Source organism: Ranitomeya imitator, chromosome 3 (genome assembly GCF_032444005.1).
Source record: "Ranitomeya imitator isolate aRanImi1 chromosome 3, aRanImi1.pri, whole genome shotgun sequence".
Lineage (NCBI taxonomy): Eukaryota > Metazoa > Chordata > Amphibia > Anura > Dendrobatidae > Ranitomeya > Ranitomeya imitator.
In genome coordinates, this window is record NC_091284.1 from 160,758,383 (window position 1) to 160,782,176 (window position 23,794).

Genomic DNA, 23,794 nt, shown 5'->3' on the forward strand with positions numbered 1-23,794 from the left:
GTACAGCAGTATGGGGATGTGACCACGGCTGCTTTCTTTAAGGACTTCTTGACCACCTGGTACCTTTCCACAAGGCCTACCATGTTGTCAGCCTTCTGGACTTCACCATGGACAACCCAGATCTGCACCGGCCTAGGAAGGGAGTAAATAAATCTGTCCATAACACCATGCTCGACCATCTGGGCTTGGGTGGAAGACTCTGGCTGCAACCACTTCTGTACCAGATGTAGCAGGTCAAACATATGGGAGGGGTTTTTGTCACCGCAATACACCCTGTGCATTTTGTAAGATCAGGTCATAATAAGCCTTATAGGGATCACCAGTTAGATAGGGGGCCAACACCTCCGTCCACTGCTCCGGTAGTAATTTTTCCCACTCTGCTATCCTTTCAAACATGGTATGAAATGCCTCGACATCATCAGCCAGGGTCATCTTTTGCATGGCACACCTTAGCATCTTCTGGATGTATGCGTCATATTCTGGACTTAGGGGATGGGCAGTCTTCCTGTGATGGATCACCTCGATCAGGAGCGCCAACTGCTGATGCTACAGCTGTACTTGTTGCTGCTGCTTTTCCTGTTGCCGTTGCTGCTGCAGCCATTGCTGTTGGTGCTTTAAAATCTCCTCCATGTTGTCTGCTTTTAATGTTACAGCTGCTTTCACCCAAGACATTCAGTTTGTCCACAGCTATCATACGTACTACCCGCACATCTAGCACTAACTGTGGTAAATCGACTTCCTCAGCTGCTCACAGAGGTAGTCACAGAAGCGCTTTCTTTTTACATTTCAATTGGTTTATTGGTAAAAAATGTAATGCATAAACCAGTGCAAAATGAGATAAAGACCCTTCTAGGCCCTTCCAGCATAACAGAAAAACAAAATTGCATACAGTACAGTCTGTGTGGCTGCATAAATATATCCAATCAGGGAAAAACAAAATACGTTTCAGCTCCCTTTAACACAAGCACAGCTCTGGACTAGGGTTGAGCGAAACGGATCGGACAAATTCAAAAATCGCCGTCTTACGGTAAAGTCGGGTTTCATGAAACCCGACCCAATCCTAGTGTGGGATCGGCCATGAGGTCGCCGATCTGAGCGCAAAAGTCGCGTTTCATATGACGCTTTCAGTGCCATTTTTCAGCCAATGAAGGAGGACACAGAGTGTGGGCAGCGTGATGACATAGGTCCCGGTCCCCACCATCTTAGAGAAGGACATGACAGTGATTGGCTTGCTTTCTGCGGCGTCACAGGGGCTATAAAGGGGTATGCATGCTGACCACCATCTTACTTCTGCCGATCTTAGCATAGGGAGAGGTTGTTGCAGCTTCATCAGAAGAAGGGATATAGTTAGGGAGGGAAGATTAAACCCCAAACTGCTTGTGCTGCAGCGATTTCCACTGTCCAACACCACCATTTTTTTGCAGGGACAGTGGAGGCTATATTTTTGTGCATCAGCTCTCTAGCTTATTAGGCTGCCTTATAAGGCTCCCTGATAGCTGCATTGCTGTTTGCACGTTGCTGTGCAAACCAACTGCTTTTTTAAAAGCAAAAATCCTGTTGCTCCTTTCTGCACAGCTATCTTGTTTATTTCTCCACACTTTTGTGTGCAGCAGTCCTTTTTATTGCTGCCATACTTGTCCTGAGATCATTGTAGGGAGATTGAAATTGTACTACAGTCCTTGTATTTTTTTCATATATCTTCCAGCCACTTTCTGCCACTTAGATTGTGTTGTTTTATACACTGGGCCTGAGTTTTGGTTCAGTCTCCCCCCAAAAAAGTGAGATTCAAATTTTCACAAAGTGGATTTACTGCAGTCCTGTTAGTTTGTCGTATGTCAGCCAGCCACTTTCTGCCACTTAGATTGCATTGTTATATACACTGGGCTTGAGTTTTGGTTCAGTCTCCCCCCAAAAAAGGGAGATTTAAATTCTCAACAAGTTTATATACACCTTCTACCTTGTATTACAGTACCATATAATGGTTGTTATTTTGGTTAGATTTTCCAAAAAATGAGGAAGTTTGGTGGAAGAGCCCGTGGGCGGTGGTTGCCAGCTGGTACTGATGGGGGTGGTGGTGGTTCATCTGGTGGTAGTGGCAAAAGCACAATAGCACCTAAGGCTGGAGGTGTTGAGCCAGCATCATCGTCTGGCTACACAAGGCCTCGAAGGCTCCCTTATCTGGGACACCTGGCCTGAATTGGCAGAATATGCATTACAGGAGCTCGCTTGCCCTGCTGCTAGTGTGCTATCAGAAAGAGTCTTCAGTGCTGCTGGTTCAATACTGACCGAAAAAAGGACACGTCTGGCTACCCAGAATGTTGATGATCTAACCTTCATTAAAATGAACCAATCATGGATTTCAAATTAGCTTGCCTGAAAAATGTCTTGCTTTTGGCCTCCTCTTACTGACTTCTCCAATTCCTCCATTTGCAGCTGCTGAATGTCCACCATAGGTCATTTTTATACCTCCCTAAATGGGCTGACTCCCCCCACAGGGCCGTGGTCACCACCTGGCGCAAGCACCCGTGCGAGTGCCATTTGCCTGGACAGGTGGGTGGGTCCACTCTTGGGCGACAGCACTGGCACAGGGTCCCTCATAGTACAATGAAGTGTCTCTGACAGTGGTGGTGCACAACCAACGTCAGACACACCGTTGTAATATGAGGGGCCCTGTGCCAGTACCGCTGCCCATGAGAGAGTGTTCCCCCCAGCTCGAACAGTGCTCTACCACTTGCAATACTTACCTCTCCCTGCTCCACCACTGTGTAGTCTGTGCGGTTAAATCCTTCAATGGCACTGCCAATACAAGTTTGTTGAAATGATAGATGATAGTTAAAATATACAGGGGCCCTGGCCTCCATTTAGACCAGTTAATACTTTGCGCCTACTACCACTGTCTGCTACTCAGCAGAGGAGCCCACCATTGTACCTAGCTATGCCACCTGTTTATTTATGAATAATTTTTTGGCAGACATTGAGCCCACTTTATTATTTGGGCCTACTAACTATTGGGCCTGCTACTCCTTACAATTTTCTGACACTGAGCAAAGCAATGTCACCTGTTTATTTATGAACAATTTTTTGGCAGACATTTAGCGCACTTTATTATTTGGGCCTACTAACTGTGTCTGCCACTCATTACAGTTTTCCTCCACTGAACAAAGCAATGCCGCCTGTTTAGTACTGTTACCAATTTTGAACTGCATTTAGCCTACTTTATTATTTGGTCCTACTAACTGTGTCTGCCACTCATTACAGTTTTCCTCCACTGAACAAAGCAATGCCTCCTGTTTAGTACTGTTACCAATTTTGAACTGCATTTAGCCTACTTTATTATTTGGGCCTACTAACTGTGTCTGCCACTCATTACTGTTTTCCTCCACTGAACAAAGCAATGCCCCTTGGTTAGTACTGTTACCAATTTTGAACTGCATTTAGCCTACTTTATTATTTGGGCCTATATCTGTGTTTCCTCATCCTGCCCATTGCCCAAACACTGCTAGATGAGTCTGCTGGTACATTGACCCAGACCACTACATTCCCCTTGCACTCTACACAGCCAGAATCTGACCCTGCTGAAAGTCAGGTACTCCTTCCTGCATACTATACCACCTTACACGGGGACAAAGAGGAAGGTGCAGATGAAAGTGCAGGTTCCTTCATCAGGTGGGGGGGCATACTCGTTGGCGATGTCACTGGCACAGGGCCCCTCATAGTACACAAAAGTGTCTCTGGCAGTGGGAGGCGCCACCCGCCGTCAAAAACACCGCCCTACTATGAGGGGCCCTGTGCCAGTGCCAACGAGTGGGCCCCCCCTGCTTGCTCAGGATCACAGCTCTTGCAAAGTTGAAATACTTACCTCTCCCTACTCCACTGTCGTGACGTATTCCGCGTTTCCTGGGCCCACGAAAATCTTGAGCCAGCCCTACCCCCCCACAACTTTAGACAAATGACCCCCAGTTTTCAATGCCTAACTGTTATTATAAAGTAAATTAAGATTGACAAGCTTAAGTAATAATTATTGATGTTTTTGGCATTAAAATGGGCACTGTAGGTGATTTCCTGTCTTCCACTCACTGCTGACTTTGATTCCCCATTGGCTTGCATTGGGTTTCGTGTTTCAGTCGGCCCCCGACTTTTCGCAATAATCAGCCGATTTCACCCCACCCGACTGTTGGCAAAGTCGGGTTTTGCAAAACCCGACTCGATCTGAAAAAAGTAAAAGTCGTTCAACTCTACTCTGGACATCTCATCTCCAGAAACACCAAATACTGATGGAGTCCAAAAGCTGCACTTTTAGCTTCCGAATCACTCTCTGGAGTGGATATATGGTGAATAGCCTCCCACCCAGTCTTCAGCTGGTGACTAAAACCTCAACATGGCTGGTTAACCCCTCAGCACTCAGTATGCTGGAGCATTTTTCCAGGTTCATTTCACGTAGCTTATTATCCTGAGTTCCACATATCTCCCCCAGTATGTTACCAATGGCCTTCTCAATATACACTACAGTTTTTATCCAATGAACTAACATTATATGATTCAGAAATACACTCTATACATTGTTAATGTGGTAAATGACTACTCTAGCTGCAAACATTTGGTTTGTAATGCAATATCTTCATAGGTGTATAGAAGCCCATTTCCAACAACCATCACTCCAGTGTTCTTATGGTACTTAGTGTTTGCTTACTGTGTTAGAAGGCTAAGGGATGGTTAGAATATCCTTGACATCCCTTGTGCAAGTATGTTAGCACAGCTGAAAAAAGTTTGGCTGCTTAGATATGCAATAAACCTAAATTTGTTGGTTCCATTAAACTCTCAAAATGAAATGGCCAAAAAAAAGAACTTTCATTTGAATCTCGACAGTCTATTCTTGTTCTTAGAAATAAAGGCTATTCCATGCGAGAAATTGCCAAGAAACTGAAGATTTCCTACAACGGTGTGTACTACTCCCTTCAGAGGAGAGCACAAACAGGCTCTAACCAGAGTAGAAAGAGAAGTGGGAGAACTTCACAACTGAGCAACAAGACAAGTACATTAGAGTATGTAGTTTGAGAAATCTACATCTCACATGTCCTCAACTGGCAGCTTCATTAAATAGTACACGCAAAACGCCAGTGTCAACGTCTACAATGAGGAGGCAACTTTGGGATGCTGGCCTTCAGGGCAGAGTGGAAAAGAAAAAGCCATATCTGAGTCTGGCTAATAAAAGGAAGAGATTAATATAGTAACATAGTAACATAGTAACATAGTTAGTAAGGCCGAAAAAAGACATTTGTCCATCCAGTTCAGCCTATATTCCATCATAATAAATACCCAGATCTACGTCCTTCTACAGAACCTAATAATTGTATGATACAATATTGTTCTGCTCCAGGAAGACATCCAGGCCTCTCTTGAACCCCTCGACTGAGTTCGCCATCACCACCTCCTCAGGCAAGCAATTCCAGATTCTCACTGCCCTAACAGTAAAGAATCTTCTTCTATGTTGGTGGAAAAACCTTCTCTCCTCCAGACGCAAAGAATGCCCCCTTGTGCCCGTCACCTTCCTTGGTATAAACAGATCCTCAGCGAGATATTTGTATTGTCCCCTTATATACTTATACATGGTTATTAGATCGCCCCTCAGTCGTCTTTTTTCTAGACTAAATAATCCTAATTTCGCTAATCTATCTGGGTATTGTAGTTCTCCCATCCCCTTTATTAATTTTGTTGCCCTCCTTTGTACTCTCTCTAGTTCCATTATATCCTTCCTGAGCACCGGTGCCCAAAACTGGACACAGTACTCCATGTGCGGTCTAACTAGGGATTTGTACAGAGGCAGTATAATGCTCTCATCATGTGTATCCAGACCTCTTTTAATGCACCCCATGATCCTGTTTGCCTTGGCAGCTGCTGCTTGACACTGGCTGCTCCAGGTAAGTTTATCATTAACTAGGATCCCCAAGTCCTTCTCCCTGTCAGATTTACCCAGTGGTTTCCCGTTCAGTGTGTAATGGTGATATTGATTCCCTCTTCCCATGTGTATAACCTTACATTTATCATTGTTAAACCTCATCTGCCACCTTTCAGCCCAAGTTTCCAACTTATCCAGATCCATCTGTAGCAGAATACTATCTTCTCTTGTATTAACTGCTTTACATAGTTTTGTATCATCTGCAAATATCGATATTTTACTGTGTAAACCTTTTACCAGATCATTAATGAATATGTTGAAGAGAACAGGTCCCAATACTGACCCCTGCGGTACCCCACTGGTCACAGCGACCCAGTTAGAGACTATACCATTTATAACCACCCTCTGCTTTCTATCACTAAGCCAGTTACTAACCCATTTACACACATGTTCCCCCAGACCAAGCATTCTCATTTTGTGTACCAACCTCTTGTGCGGCACGGTATCAAACGCTTTGGAAAAATCGAGATATACCACATCCAATGACTCACCGTGGTCCAGCCTATAGCTTACCTCTTCATAAAAACTGATTAGATTGGTTTGACAGGAGCGATTTCTCATAAACCCATGCTGATATGGAGTTAAACAGTTATTCTCATTGAGATAATCCAGAATAACATCCCTCAGAAACCCTTCAAATATTTTACCAACAATAGAGGTTAGACTTACTGGCCTATAATTTCCAGGTTCACTTTTAGAGACCTTTTTGAATATTGGCACCACATTTGCTATGCACCAGTCCTGCGGAACAGACCCTGTCGCTATAGAGTCACTAAAATTAAGAAATAATGGTTTATCTATTACATTACTTAGTTCTCTTAGTACTCGTGGGTGTATGCCATCCGGACCCGGAGATTTATCTATTTTAATCTTATTTAGCCGGTTTCGCACCTCTTCTTGGGTTAGATTGGTGACCCTTAATATAGGGTTTTCATTGTTTCTTGGGATTTCACCTAGCATTTCATTTTCCACCGTGAATACCGTGGAGAAGAAGGTGTTTAATATGTTAGCTTTTTCCTCGTCATCTACAACCATTCTTTCCTCACTATTTTTTAAGGGGCCTACATTTTCAGTTTTTATTCTTTTACTATTGATATAGTTGAAGAACAGTTTGGGATTAGTTTTACTCTCCTTAGCAATGTGCTTCTCTGTTTCCTTTTTGGCAGCTTTAATTAGTTTTTTAGATAAAGTATTTTTCTCCCTATAGTTTTTTAGAGCTTCAATGGTGCCATCCTGCTTTAGTAGTGCAAATGCTTTCTTTTTACTGTTATATGGGCAGAAGAACACAGACATTGAACAGAGGAAGATTGGAATAAAGTGTTATGGACAGACAAATCCAAGTTTGAGGTGTTTGGATCACACAGAGGAACATTTGTGAGACACAGAACAACTGAAAAGATGCTGGAAGAGTGTCTGATGCCATCTGGTGGAGGTAATGTGATGGTCTGGGGTTTCTATGGTGCTGGTAAAGTGGGAGATTTGTGCAATGTAAAAGTGATTTTGAATAAGGAAGGCTATCACTCCATTTTGCAACGCCATGTCATACCCTGTGGACAGCGCTTGATTGGAGCCAATTTCATCCTACAACAGGACAATGACCCAAAGCACACCTCCAAATTATGCAAGAACTATTTAGGGAAGAAGCAGGCAGCTGGTATTCTATGTGTAATGGAGTGGCCAGCACAGTCCCCATATCTCAACCCCATTGAGCTGTTGTGGGGGCAGCTTGACCGCATGGTACGCAAAAAGTGCCCATCAAACCAAACCAACTTGTGGGAGGGGCTTCTGGAAGCATGGGGTGAAATTTCTCCAGATTCCCTCAGCAAATTAACTGTTAGAATGTCAAAGGTCTGCAATGCTTTAATTGATGGAAAGGGAGCATTCTTTGACGAAAGCAAAGTTTGAATGAGAAAATTATTATTTCAAATAAAAATCTTTTTTTCAAACCTTGGCAATGTTTGTACTAGATTTTAAATTCATATGGTAACTCATTTGTTTAATAAAAGTATAAGTTTTCATGGAAAACACAACATTGTCTTGGTGAACCCAAAATTTGGAATGGTAGTGGGTGTATATATATATATATATATATATATATATATATAAAAGGGAAACCACACAAATACAAAAAAAGGTAACTTTATTGCCCAATGGCATGGCAACATTTCGGATATAAAATCCTTTCTCAAGGCTTAGCAGCGATATTTGAACACACAGAGGCAGATTCTCTTTTAAACAAGTCCAAAACTCTGATTTATTATAATCTCATAAACCACTCTATAAGTCTTGGTAGGCATGTGAACAATACAGAACTCACAAACAGAACTCTAGTCCTGTTCCCTTCACAAAGTTCCAATGCCTGATGTTGGTCAGGACACCATGCCCCAGGCTCTAGATTACCTGGCTAACAGCACCTCAGGTTTCCAGCCTGGCTTCCTCTAGCTCCTGTCCGTAGTCCAGACCCTTGATGTCTCCTAGACCTTCAGGACCTCTGGCCAGCTCCACTCTCACATATGGACTCTCTCCATGTGCTGCACACATGAAACAATTACAACCTTCCTGCCTTTACAAGAATACACCCTTGGGATTTGTGTGGTTAACCAGTCCCGCCTATCACTTTCTGGTTAACCCTGAAATCCAGCTCTTTACTAAATACAGGTTTGTGGGACTGCAAGACCCAGTAACCTGTTCTGGATTCAGACCTCTGTCTGTGCGATACATACCTATATATACAGGGTGTATTGAACACATCACAAACATCTGGTGAGAATTTCATGTCAATAGCACCATTAGAAATATATTTACTTAGAAAAGTGGTGACTTGTTCAATACGTATTTCGCTCTCTGTATATATAGTAATGTCCATTTTTTTAAGCATATGATAGCTTTATTATAATATTATTACAATTTTAGAAACCCTGTATTTCTTCTACGCTCAGTGACTATTCTATACTATCATTGGGGTCTTATAGATAAAGGTCAATTGTCCAAACAGTTGATGTAGGTGGTGTGACAGCATGGGTAATAATTCTTCTCGTTGGCACTAAAGCTTTGATAGTCATATGGATAAAAGGCTCGGAATTTTCTCAGAGAAGGATTCATTACAGCTTGTAGGGGCTGAAAACAAGAGATATCTTCTGTCCTCCGGCTATATAACAAAAAACTGCTCCCAGTTTGATTGGAAGGTGTTGCAGAAAATTTATTTGCAGGATTTATCAAGACAGATGATTCACAGATTGTTTCCACTGTAACTTTAGTTGCTGAGTGATTCATCGCTTGAAACCACAAAGTCATTAGTTATATTAGCATTCTTGGTAACTGCATGAAGAGAGATTGGTTGTTATGTAGAAACCTAGCTGACAGCTATCTAAAAATAGGATTATTTATTGCAGTCCTAATGGATGACAACTCCTGCGTTTGGTGCCTGAAAATATTATTCAGAATGCTATTGAATGAAACAATATTGAACATGATGGTTATTTGTTACTTACCATAATAAAGAGATGTTTCGAATATTAATGATTTATGATGTGCTGTCATCTGTATTATCATTTACATATATCAGGAGTTTAGATAATTTCATTGATAAGCCCTTCAGTAAAAGTCATTTAAATGTTTATGTCCTTCTACTACAAAATAGGATTTCCTTGACGTGTCGTGCACCTCGTTACCTGTGAGTTACTAAATAAGGAAACATGGAAACTGCCAGATTTCATTTAAAATTCATCTTTAGTTTGACCTTTCTCAATAATTAAACCTGCTGATTAGATAACATAATGTGAAAAATAATGAGAATAATCAGAATAACTTAGATAAATGGCAAAAAATAGCTTCAAATATGTTTCACACTTTTATTTGCTGTTCTACATGTAAAATATTGCCATCGGTTTACAAAGGCACATCAATACGAAATGAGATAATAGTAATAATGGCACCACAATTGCTTCCACTAGCACCAATAACATAATGTTATATGTTCCAGTGAAAAGCAGTGGGGAATAAATGCAGACAGTTATGTGCAGGTCAGACAAGGCTTCATCTTGTCACCATCTCTCTTCAGTTTATATGCAGAAGCTATTATCAGGAAGACTGGACTTGACCAAAAAGATGGAACCAAAATTGCTGGATAAATCATCATCAACAATCTTAAGCATGCATACAATAGAACAAGCATAGATGGAAGGAAGGATTTTTTATAGAAAACTGGAAAGCTTGAACTTGGGACTGCTACTCAACACCAAGGAAACAAAGATATTGACTAAGACACTGCTTGACAATAGTCTGTCCTTTTCTGTGGTAACATACAGATGCAAAACTGGATGGTAATCAAACAAGACAGAATAATCGACACCTTCAAAATGTGGTGTTGGATAAGGTTGTTATCAATACCATAGACTAGAGTTGAGCGACTTTTACTTTTTTCGGATCGAGTCGGGTTTTGCGAAACCCGACTTTGTCAAAAGTCGGGTCGGGTGAAATCGGCCGATTATTGCGAAAAGTCGGGGGCCGACTGCAACACGAAACCCAATGCAAGCCAATGGGGAATCAAAATCGGCAGTGAGTGGAGGACAAGAAAACACCTACAGTGCCCATTTTAATGCCAAAACATCAATTCTTATTACTTAAGCTTGTCAATCTTAATTTACTTTATAATAATAGTTAGGCATTGAAAACTAGGGGCCGTAGGGCTGGATCAAGATTTTCATGGGCCCAGGAAATGCGGAATACGCCATGGCGGTGGAGCAGAGAGAGGTAAGTATTTCAGCTTTGCAAGTGCTGTGATCCTGAGCAAGCAGGGGGGGCCCACTCATTGGCACTGGCACAGGGCCCCTCATAGTACGGCGGTGTGTTTGACGGTGGGTGGCACCTCCCACTGGCAGAGACACTTTTGCGTACTATGGGGGGCCCTGTGCCAGTGACGTCTCCGAGTATTCCCCCTCACCTGATGAAGGAACCTGCACTTTCATCTGCACCTTCCTCTTTGTCCCCGTGTGAGGTGGTATCGTATGCAGGAAGGGGAACCTGACTTTCAGCACGGTCAGATTCTGGCTGTGTAGAGTGCAAGGAGAATGTAGTGGTCTGGGTCAATGTACCAGCAGACTCATCTAGCAGTGGCTGGGCAATGGGCAGGATGAGGAGGAAACACAGATATAGAGCCAAATAATAAAGTAGGCTAAATGCAGTTCAAAATTGGTAACAGTGCTAAACAGGCGGCATTGCTTTGTTCAGTGGAGGAAAACTGTTATGAGTGGCAGACACAGTTAGTAGGCCCAAATAATAAAGTGAGCTAAATGTCTGCCAAAAAATTGTTCATAAATAAACAGGTGGCATAGCTAGGCACAGGGGTGGGCTCCTCTGCTAAGTAGCAGACAGTGGTAGTAGGCGCAAAGTATTAACTGGTCTAAATGGAGGCCAGGGCCCCTGTATATTTTAACTATCATCTATCATTTCAACAAATTTGTATTGGCAATGCCATTGAATGATTTAACAGCACAGACTGCACAGTGGTGGAGCAGGGAAAGTTAAGTTTTGCAAGTGGTAGAGCACTGTTCGAGATGGGGGGAACTGTTATGACCTGGTGGTCAGGAAAATAATGGACCTGGTGGTTAAGAGCACACGGAATGACCTGATAGTTACTGATAATAAGGACGAGCTCTGGGACGTGGGAACTCTGCTGACCGCAATCCCTAATCCTATCACGCACACTAGAAATAGCCGTGGATTGCTCCTAACGCTCCCTATGCAACTCGGCACAGCCTAAGGAACTAGCTAGCCCTGAAGATAGAAAAATAAAGCCTACCTTTCCTCAGAGAAATTCCCCAAAGGAAAAGGCAGCCGCCCACATATAATGACTGTGAGTAAAGATGAAAATACAAACACAGAGATTAAATAGATTTAGCAAAGTGAGGCCTGACTAACTGAACAGACTGAGGATAGGAAAGGTTGCTTTGCGGTCAGCACAAAAACCTACAAAAAGACCACACAGAGGGCGCAAAAAGACCCTCCGCACCGACTCACGGTGCGGAGGCGCTCCCTCTGCGTCCCAGATCTTCCAGCAAGCAAGACAACAATAAAAATAGCAAGCTGGACAGAAAAATAGCAAACCAAAGAAAAACAAGCAGGAACTTAACTTCTGCTGGGAAGACAGGTCACAAGAACGATCCAGGAGTGAACTAGACCAATACTGGAACATTGACAGGTGGCATGGAGCAAAGATCCAAGTGGAGCTAAATAGAGCAGCCAGCTAACGAATTAACCTCGTCACCTGTGGAAGGAAACTCAGAAACACCCACCAGAGGAAGTCCATGGACAGAACCAGCCGAAGTACCATTCATGACCACAGGAGGGAGCCCGACAACAGAATTCACAACAGGGAACACTCTCTCATGGGCGTGGTACTGGCACAGGGCCCCTCATATTACGATGGTGTGTCTAACGTTGGTTCTGCACCACCACCATCAGAGACACTTCATTGTTCTATGAGGGACCCTGTGCCAGTGCCGTCGCCCAAGAGTGGGCTCACCCACATGTCCAGGCAAACGGCACTCGCATGGATGCTTGCGCCAGGTGGTGACCACGGCCCTGTGGGGGGGGAGTCAGCCCATTTAGGGAGGTATAAAAATGGCCTAGGGTGGACATTCAGCAGCTGCAAATGGAGGAATTGGAGAAGTCAGTAAGAGGAGGCCAAAAGCAAGACATTTTTCAGGCAAGCTACGTGTCAGCAGGTGGGGCAAAATAATTTGAAATCCATGATTGGTTCATTTTAATGAAGGTTAGATCATCAACATTCTGGGTAGCCAGACGTGTCCTTTTTTCGATCAGTATTGAACCAGCATCACTGAAGACTCTTTCTGATAGCACACTAGCAGCAGGGCAAGCGAGCTCCTGTAATGCATATTCTGCCAATTTAGGCCAGGTGTCTATTTTAGATGCCAAGTAATCAAAGGGGAATGACCTGTGAGGGAGAACATCGATAAGGGAGGAAAAGTAGTTCGTAACTATACTGGACAAATGCTGTCTCCTGTCACTTTGAATCGATGCAGCAGTACCTGTCATGTCAGTGGTCATTGCGAAATCACTCCACAACCTGGTCATAAAACCCCTCTGTCCAACACCACTTCGGATTTGTGCACCTCTGACACCCCTGCCACGTTGCCCCCTACGGCTCGTGTGAGAACCATCACCGCTGCTGTGTGCTAGGAATGTCTGAACCAAACGGTCTACAAGAGTTGCTTGTTTGGTAGCCAATATTTGCTCAAGGTTCTCATGTGGCATGATATTTTGTAATTTTCCTTTATATCGTGGATCCAGGAGGCAGGCCAATCAGTAATCGTCATCGGTCATTATTTTGATAATGTGAGGGTCCCTTTTTAGGATACGCAAGGCATACTCACTGCTTGTTCTGGGTTGAGGAGCACTTTATTGCAAATCAACATCACTTGTGTCCCGCAAAAACCCTGTACCTGACCTTGCAACGCCAGCAGTTTCTATTGCCCCTGAGAAGCATCCTCCTCCCATAAATATTCATCCCCATCATCCTCCTCCTCCTCCTCTTCGTCCGCCACCTCGTCCAGGAGAGTTCCCTGAGCAGGCAATGGCTGACTGTCATCAAGGCTTCCTGTTGTGAATTCTGCTCTATGAGTGGAACCACTATGGTACCACTATGGTACCACTATGAGTGGTAGTGCTGCGGTAGTTGGATCGCAGCATTTATCAGGTGTATCTATTTTTTGCAATTTGGGCTGGGTTATATCGCCTTGCTTGATCCTTTAGTCAGTGCCAGTTGTCCATTGTTTTTGGAGGATTCACATCCCTTCTGGTCTCTCCTGTTTGCTGTGCTTTTCTTCAAAGATAAGTCCTGGCTTTGTTTTTGCTGTCCACCTGCTGTGGACCTTATAGTTCTGTGCATTTTCATGTTTTTGTCTTGTCCAGCTTAGTCTGTGAAGGATTTTTTGAAGCCTAGCTATTTCTCTGGAGATGCAGGTATACCCTCCATGTCTTTAGTCAGATGTGGTGTTTTGTATTTTCTGTGGTGGATATTTTCTAGTGTTTTAATACTGACCGCATAGTACTCTGTTCTATTCTTTCTTTTTAGCTAGTATTGCCTCCTATGCTAAATCCTGATTTCATTTCTGCGTATGTTATTTCCCTTTCCTCTCACAGTTAATATTTGTGGGGGGCTGTCTTTCCTTTGGGGTTTTTCTCTGAGGCAAGATAGGTTTCCTGTTTCTGTCTTTAGGGGTAGTTATTTCTTAGGCTGTGTCGAGGGGTCTAGGGAGTGTTAGGTACCCCCCACGGCTACTTCTAGTTGCGCTGTTAAGTTCAGGGTTTGCGGTCACTACAGTTTCCACCTTCTCCAGAGTATGTCTCATGCTGCTCCAAGGCCACCAGATCATAACAGCTTCCCTCCTCCTCGGCTGCAGACGCCAGCTCCTTAATGTGCATCAAACTTTGCATCAGAAGACGCATTACTGGGATGCTCATGCTTATGATGGCGTCGTCTGCACTTACCAGCCGTGCGCATTCCTCAAAACACTGAAGAACTTGACAGAGGTCTTGTAGCTTCGACCACTGCACACCAGACAACTCCATGTCTGCCATCCATGTGCCTGCCCTTATATGTGTATCCTCCCACAAATTAATTACAGCACCCCTCTGTTCGCACAGCCTCTGAACCATGTGCAGTGTGGAGTTCCACCTTGTTGCAACGTTGATTATTAGGCGGTGCTGGGGAAGATTCAGCGATCGCTGATGGTTCAGCATACGGCTGGAGTGTACAAGCGACCGGCAGATGTGCGAGCAAAGTCTTCACACCTTCAGGAGCAGGGCTGATAACTACGGATAATTTTTGAGGAAGCACTGCACCACCAGGTTCAAGGTGTGAGCCAGGCAAGGTATGTGTTTAAGTTCTGAAACGGCTGTGGCAGCCATAAAATTCCTTCCGTTATCACTGACTACCTTGCCTGCCTCAAGATGTACACTGCCCAGCCATGACTGAGTTTGTTGCTGCAAGTACTCGGCCAGTACTTCCGCGGTGTGTCTGTTGTCACCCAAACACTTCATTTGTAGCACAGCCTGCTGACGCTTACCACTAGCTGTTCGATAATGGGACACCTTGTGTGCACCACTGGCAGCTGCAGATGGAGTGGTCGTGCGACTGCGCTCTGTGGACGAGCTTTCGCTTCTGGAGGAGGAGGAGAAAAAGGGGTGCCGAACGCCTACAGCCAACTGTTTCCTAGACCGTGGGCTAGGCAGAACTGTCCCACTATGGCTGTCCCCTGTGGACCCTGCATCCGCTACATTAACCCAGTGCGCCGTGATGGACACGTAACGTCCCTGGCCATGCCTACTGGTCCATGCATCTGTTGAGAGGTGCACCTTTCCACTGACTGATTGCCTCAGTGCATGGACAATGCGGTCTTTGACATGCTGGTGGAGGGCTAGGATTGCTTTTCTCGCAAAGAAGTGCCGACTGGGTAGGTCATAGTGTGGTACTGCATAGGCCATCAGGTCTTTGAAAGCTTCGCTTTCAACCAACCGGTAGGGCATCATCTCTAACGAGATTAGTATAGCAATGTGTGCGTTCAATCCCTGTGTATGCGGATGAGAGGATGAGTACTTTATTTTCCTAACGAGAGTCTCTTGTAGGGTGAGCTGGACTGGAGAGCTGCATATGGTGGAACTAGCGGTGGTGGTGGTGGACATAGTGGATTGAGAGAGGGTTGGTGATGGTATTCTTGATGTTGGCCTACATACAGTGTTTCCTACCAATAACCTTGTGATTCCCTGGCTGCTTGGGCCTTGCGACGATACCTCCACATTTGCTGCTGGTGTTGTCCTAACCGGTTGGCTTACAGTGAGGGAAGCAATGTAGCGTTGCTGAATACCTTCGTTCTGAGCAGGTGCACCAACGGTACGGGACGTTTGGTAGTTAGTCCAGGCTTGCAAGTGCATGCTGGTTAAATGTCTAAGCATGCACGTTGTATTTAAATTTTGAAGATTCTTCCCTCTGCTAAAGGTCTTTGAGCATTTCTCACAGATAACTTTTGACTGATCATTCGGATCTTGGTTAAATAATTGCCACACTACACTCTTCCTACTATAGAATACCTTTTTAGGCATTGCACGCTGTGCTACTTTCACTGGATTTGCTGTTGCAATGTAGATGGCTGCTGCGGATCATCCTCCTCTGCTTCAGAGCTACTGGCAGCGGCACCCTTTTCCCTCAATGGTTGCCAATCTGGGTCAACAACTGGGTCATCTATCACCTCCTCTTCAGTGTCATGTGCACCTTCCTCTGTGTCACCGTGTAAGGTGCTATAGCGTTCGGGACTGGGCACCATAGTCTCATCAGGGTCAGATTCTGGCTCAGTACACTGTGAGGGCAATGTAGTGATCTGAGTCAATGGAACAGCATAATAATCTAGCTGTGGCTGTGCATCAGTGCACTCCATGTCCGATTCATCTTGTAATGGGCAGTTAACAATTTCCCTTTCTAACCCAGGCACGGTATGTGTAAAGAGCTCCATGGAGTAACCTGTAGTGTCGCCTGACACATCCTTCACTTTTGGTTTGGGTGAAGGACACAAGGAAATATCTTGTTCCTGACCGGGAGCATCCACTGACGACTCGCTGCTATTATATTTGGAACTTTCTGAAGAGGAGGCGAAAGAGCTAGAGGCTGAGTCAGCAAGGAAAGCCAAAACGTTTTCCTGCTGCTCCGGCTTTAAAAGCTGTTTTCCTACTCCCAGATAAGGGAGCCTTCGAGGCCTTGTGTAGCCAGACGATGACGCTGGCTCAACACCTCCAGGCTTAGGTGCTATTGTGCTTTTGCCACTACCACCAGATGCACCACCACCACCATCAGTACCAGCTGGCAACCACCGCCCACGGGCTCTTCCACCAGACTTCCTAATTTTTTGGAAAATCTAACCAAAATAACAACTGTTATATGGTACTGTAAAACAAAGTAGAAGGTGTATATAAACTTGTTGAGAATTTAAATCTCCCTTTTTTTGGGAGACTGAAACAAAACTCAGGCCCTGTGCATAAAACAACACAATGTTAGTGGCAGAAAGTGGCTGGAAGATATATGAAAAAATACAAGGACTGTAGTACAATTTCAATCTCCCTACAATGATCTCAAGAAAAGTATGGCAGCAATAAAAAGGACTGCAGCACACAAGAGTGTGGACAAATAAACAAGATAACTGTGCAGAAAGGAGCAACAGGATTTTTGCTTTTAAAAAAGCAGTTGGTTTGCACAGCAGCGTGCAAACAGCAATGCAGCTATCAGGGAGCCTTATAAGGCAGCCTAATAAGCTACAGATCTGATTCACAAAAATATAGCCTCCACTGTCCCTGCAAAAAAATGGTGGTGTTGGACAGTGGAAATTGCTACAGCACAAGCAGTTTGGGGGTTAATCTTCTCTCCCTAACTATATCCCTTCTTCTGATGAAGCTGCAGCAACCTCTCCCTATGATACAATCGGAAGAAGTAAGATGGTGGTCGGCGTGCACGCCCCTTTATAGCCCCTGTGATGCCGCAGAAAGCAAGCCAATCACTGTCATGCCCATCTCTAAGATGGTGGGGACCGAGACCTATGTCATCCCGCTGCCCACACTCTGCGTCCTCCTTCATTGGCTGAAAAATGGTGCTGAAAGCATCATATGAAACGTGACTTTTGCGCGCAGATCGGCGACCTCATGGCCATCCCACACAAGGATCGGGTCGGGTTTCATGAAACCCGACTTTGCCGAAAGTCGGCGATTTTTGAATTTTTCCGATCCGTTTCGCTCAACCCTACCATGGACGGCAAGAGGAAGAAATAAATCAATTTTGGAACAATCAAGCCAGGAATGTCACTGGAAGCAAGGATCATCAAACCACGACTTGCCTACTTTGGTCACATTATAAGAAAGGAGCAGTCACTGGTGAAGGATATCACGGTTGGCAGAAAAGAAGGAAGAAGGTGAAGAAGAAAGCCAGCAACCTGATGGCAGAAGACTCTGATGTACTTATCTAGCTATGCATAAGATCAATCTTCCTACAGATCGTTTACCCATCAATTAGCCATGGCTGGAGATCAATAAATAAAAAGATACACCCAATTAGCAGCATTTTGGTACTTTTCAGGAGAACTAGTCAGCACACAAGTATCATGTCATCATTACAGTTACACGCACGATCCTGAGCTACTACTTTTTTTGTCATATATGTGATGCAGAAAGGCTCATTCTAAGCAATGGCAGGACTACTCATAATCTGATCCTCCTACATCATTATGTAGACAGAAATGTCTAAATTTGTGGAAAATTGTGTTTCATGTGATAACACATAATAATACAAATAAATCAGTTAGTGATTGTAAAAATGGCAATTAGGTAAGATGACGCTATTAACCTGCAGATATAGGGTTTATCTGCAGGTTAACAGTGCTATGAAGGGGCAAAACTGCTGTACTAAAAGGAAGGCACCCAAGAGAAAATTAAGTATATTTCTTCTGTGAGCCATCAACATTCAGTGCCAGTGCATGTCGAATCACAGCTTACTATAATGCGATTGGTGGCTGTGAACATGCGCCACTCACAGTATAGACCGACAGATGGTGCTCTACTGATGCACTACAGAGCTGGCTGCCAGTCAAAGTGTCTCAGGTGTTTACAGGTTAATAGTGTTATCTGTATGATGGTACATGAAAGATGTTCGATACACTACATCATTAAGAGACCTGTCTTAAGGTACCTTCACATTAAGCGACGCTGCAGCGATACCGACAACGATCCGGATCGCTGCAGCGTCGCTGTTTGGTCGCTGGAGAGCTGTCACACAGACCGCTCTCCAGCGACCAACGATGCCGGTAACCAGGGTAAACATCGGGTAACTAAGCGCAGGGCCGCGCTTAGTAACCCGATGTTTACCCTGGTTACCATCCTAAAAGTAAAAAAAACCAAACGCTACATACTTACCTACAGCCGTCTGTCCTCCAGCGCTGTGCTCTGCACTCCTCCTGTACTGTCTGTGTGAGCACAGCGGCCGGAAAGCAGAGCGGTGACGTCACCGCTCTGCTTTCCGGCTGACCGACGCTCACAGCCAGTACAGGAGGAGTGCAGAGCACAGCGCTGGAGGACAGACGGCTGTAGGTAAGTATGTAGCGTTTGTTTTTTTTTACTTTTAGGATGGTAACCAGGGTAAACATCGGGTTACTAAGCGCGGCCCTGCGCTTAGTTACCCGATGTTTACCCTGGTTACCAGTGAAGACATCGCTGGATCGGTGTCACACACGCCGATCCAGCGATGTCAGCAGGAGTCCAGCGACGAAATAAAGTTCTGGACTTTATTCAGCGACCAACGATCTCCCAGCAGGGGCCTGATCGTTGGTCGCTGTCACACATAACGATTTCATTAACGATATCTTTGCTACATCACAAAAAGCAACGATATCATTAACAATATCGTTATGTGTGAAGGTACCTTTAGTAAATTGGAGTGGAATCATGCCAGTTTTGATTAATCCGGGCCTTCAACGTGCGTGTTCAACAGTTTTGCTTCACAGTGAAGCCAATCATTGATATGGGCCATAACAATGTTGAATATCTTAACACTCTTGAACTTTAATAAAGCACACTTTAACCCCTTCATGACCCAGCCTATTTTGACCTTAAAGACCTTGCCATTTTTTGCAATTCTGACCAGTGTCCCTTTATGAGGTAATAACTCGGGAACGCTTCAACGGATCTTAGCAATTCTGAGATTGTTTTCTCGTGACATATTGGGCTTCATGTTAGTGGTAAATTTAAGTCAATAAATTCTGTGTTTATTTGTGATAAAAACGGAAATTTGGCGAAAATTTTGAAAATTTTGCAATTTTCACATTTTGAATTTTTATTTTGTTAAACCAGAGAGTTATGTGACAAAAAATAGTTAATAAATAACATTTCCCACATGTATACTTTACATCAGCACAATTTTGGAAACAAAATTTTTTTTTGCTAGGAAGTTATAAGGGTTAAAATGTGACCAGCGATTTCTCATTTTTACAACGAAATTTACAAAACCATTTTTTTTAGGGACCACCTCACATTTGAAGTCAGTTTGAGGGGTCTATATGGCTGAAAATACCCAAAAGTGACACCATTCTAAAACCTGCACCCCTCAAGGTGCACAAAACCACATTCAAGAAGTTTATTAACCCTTCAGGTGCTTCACAGCAGCAGAAGCAACATGGAAGGAAAAAATGAACATTTAACTTTTTAGTTACAAAAATGATTTTTGAGCAACAATTTTTTTATTTTCCCAATGGTAAAAAGAGAAACTGAACCACGAAAGTTGTTGTCCAATTTGTCCTGAGTACGCTGATACCTCATATGTGGGGGTACATCACTGTTTGGGCACACGGCAGGGCTTGGAAGGGAAGGAGCGCCATTTGATTTTTTGAATGAAAAATTATCTCCATCGTTAGCGGACACCATGTCGCGTTTGGAGAGACCCTGTGTGCCTAAACATTGGAGCTCCCCCACAATTGACCCCATTTTGGAAACTGGACCCCCCAAGGATCTTATCTAGATGCCTAGTGAGCACTTTAAACCCTCAGGTGCTTCACAAATTGATCCGTAAAAATGAAAAAGTACTTTTTTTTCACAAAAAATTTATTTTCGCCTCAATTTTTTCATTTTCACATGGGCAATAGGATTAAATAGATCGTAAAATTTGTTGGGCAATTTCTCCTGAGTACGACGATACCTCATATGTGGGGGTAAACCACTGTTTGGGCACACGGCAGGGCTCGGAATGGAAGGCGCGCCTTTTGACTTTTTGAATGGAAAATTAGCTCCAATTGTTAGCGGACACCATGTCGCGTTTGGAGAGCCCCTGTGTGCCTATGCATTGGAGCTCCCCCACAAATGACCCCATTTTGGAAACTAGACCCCCAAAGGAACTTATCTAGATACATACTGAGCACTTTAAGCCCCCAGGTGCTTCACAGAAGTTTATAACGCAGAGCCATGAAAATAAAAAATAATTTTTCTTTCCTCAAAAATGATTTTTTAGCCTGGAATTTCCTTTTTTGCCAACGGTAATAGGAGAAATTGGACCACAAATTTTGTTGTCCAGTTTGTTCTGAGTACGCAGATACCCCATATGTGGGGGTAAACCACTGTTTGGGCGCACGGCAGGGCTCAGAAGGGAAGGCACGCCATTTGGCTTTTTAAATGGAAAATTAGTTCCAATCATTAGCGGACACCATGTCGCGTTTGGAGAGCCCCTGTGTGCCTAAACATTGGAGATCCCCCACAAATGACCCCATTTTGGAAACTAGACCCCCAAAGGAACTAATCTAGACATGTGGTGAGCACTTTGAACCCTCAAGTGCTTCACAGAAGTTTATAACACAGAGCCATGAAAATAAAAAAAAAATTTCTTTTCTCAAAAATGATATTTAGCCCGCAATTTTTTATTTTCCCAAGGGTAACAGGAGAAATTTGACCTCAAAAGTTGTTGTCCAGTTTCTCCTGAGTACGCTGATACCCCATATGTGGGGGTAAACCACTGTTTGGGCACATGCCGGGGCTCGGAAGTGAAGTAGTGACGTTTTGAAATGCAGACTTTGATGAAATGCTCTATGGGCGTCACGTTGCGTTTGCAGAGCCCCTGATGTGGCTAAACAGTAGAAAGCCCTCACAAGTGACCCTATTTTGGAAACTAGACCCCGAAAGGAACTTATCTAGATATGTGGTGAGCACTTTCAACCCCCAAGTGCTTCACAGAAGTTTATAACACAGAGCCGTGAAAATAATAAATACGTTTTCTTTCCTCAAAAATAATTTTTTAGCCCAGAATTTTTTATTTTCCCAAGGGTTACAGGAGAAATTGGACCCCAAAAGTTGTTGTCCAGTTTCTCCTGAGTACGCTGATACCTGATGTGTGGGGGTAAACCACTGTTTGGGCACACGTCGGGGCTCAGAAGGGAAGTAGTGACTTTTGAAATGCAAACTTTGATGGAATGGTCTGCGGACATCACGTTGCGTTTGCAGAGCCCCTGGTGTGCCTAAACAGTAGAAACCCCCCACAAGTGACCCTATTTTGTAAACTAGACCCCCAAAGGAACTTATCTAGATATGTGGTGAGCACTTTGAACCCCCAAATGCTTCACAGACGTTTACAACGCAGAGCCGTGAAAATAAAAAAATCATTTTTCTTTGATGTTGATGTTGATGTTTTAGCAAGCATTTTTTTATTTTCACAAGGGTAACAGGAGAAATTGGACCACCCCAGTAATTGTTGCGCAGTTTGTCCTGAGTATGCTGGTACCCCATATGTGGGGGTAAACCACTGTTTGGGCACACGTCGGGGCTCGGAATTGAGGGAGCACCATTTGACTTTTTGAATACAAGATTGGCTGGAATCAATGGTGGCGCCATGTTGCGTTTGGAGACCCCCCTGATGTGCCTAAACAGTGGAAACCCCTCAATTCTACCTCCAACACTAACCCCAACACACCCCTAACCCTAATCCCAACTGTAGCCGTAACCCTAATCACAACCCTAACCCCAACACACCCCTAACCACAACCCTAATTCCAACCCAACCCTAACCCTAAGGCTATGTGTCCACGTTGCGGATTCGTGTGAGATTTTCCAGCATCATTTTTGAAAAATCTGCGGGTAAAAGGCACTGCGTTTTACCTGCGGATTTACCACGGACTGCCAGTGTTTTTTGTGCGTATTTCACCTGCGGATTCCTATTGAGGAACAGGTGTAAAACGCTGCGGAATCCGCACAAAGAAGTGACATGCTGCGGAAAATACAACGCAGCATTTCCGCGCGGTATTTTCTGCACCATGGGCACAGCGGATTTGGTTCTCCATATGTTTACATGGTACTGTAAACCTGATGGAACTCTGCTGCAGATCCGCAGCGGCCAATCCGCTGCGGATCCGCAGCCATATCCGCACCGTGTGCACATAGCCTAATTCTAAAGGTATGTGCACACGCTGCGGAAAACGCTGCGGATCCGCAGCAGTTTCCCATGAGTTTACAGTTCAATGTAAACCTATGGGAAACAAAAATCGCTGTACACATGCTGCAGTAAAACTGCACGGAAACGCAGGGGTTTACATTCCGCAGCATGTCACTTCTTTCTGCGGATTCCGCAGCGGTTTTACAACTGCTCCAATAGAAAATGCGCAGAAAAACCGCGGTAAATCCGCGATAAATCCACAGCGGTTTAGCACTGCGGATTTATGAAATCCGCTGCGGAAAAATCCGCAGAGGACCAGAATACGTGTGCACATTCCTATCCCTAACCCTATCCCTAACCCTAACCCTACCCCTAACCCTACCCCTACCCCTAACCCTACCCCTAACCCTACCCCTAACCCTAACCCTAACCCTAACCCTACCCCTAACCCTAACCCTAGTTCTAACTCCAACCTTAGTGGGGGAAAAAAAAAATCTTTATTTTATTATTGTCCATACCTATGGGGGTGACAAAGGGGGGGGGTCATTTACTGTTTTTTTTATTTTGATCACTGTGAGGTTTTTTCACAGTGATCAAAATTCACTCTGGAACGAATCTGCCGGCCGGCAGATTCGGCGGCCGCACTGCGCATGCGCCCGCCATTTTGGAAGATGGCGGCGCCCAGGAAAGAAGACGGACGGACCCCGGGAGGCTCGGTAAGCATAAGGGGGGAGATCAGGGCACGGGGGGGCGTCGGAGCACAGGGAGGAGGGATCGGAGCATGGGGGGTGGGTCGGTGTGCAGGCGGGTAGATCGGTGTGCGGGGGTGAATCGCAGTGCGGGGGGTGGATCGGAGTGCAGGGGGGTGGATTGGAGCA

The 23,794-nt window shown here is 44.4% G+C and overlaps 1 protein-coding gene across 3 annotated transcripts in view; it reads left to right on the forward strand.

Moving 5' to 3' along the window:
- Positions 1 to 23,794, forward strand: part of STS (steroid sulfatase) — a 514,463-nt gene that overhangs the window by 95,749 nt on the left and 394,920 nt on the right. Inside the window, exon 2 of one of the 3 annotated variants that reach the window (XM_069761576.1) lies at positions 7,236 to 7,388. The exons of the other annotated variants lie outside the window; for them this stretch is intronic. Within the exon in view, the coding sequence (XP_069617677.1) occupies positions 7,355 to 7,388 (34 nt within the window). The 5' untranslated portion in view covers positions 7,236 to 7,354. The remainder of the gene's footprint in view (positions 1 to 7,235; positions 7,389 to 23,794) is intronic. 3 annotated transcript variants of the gene reach the window in all.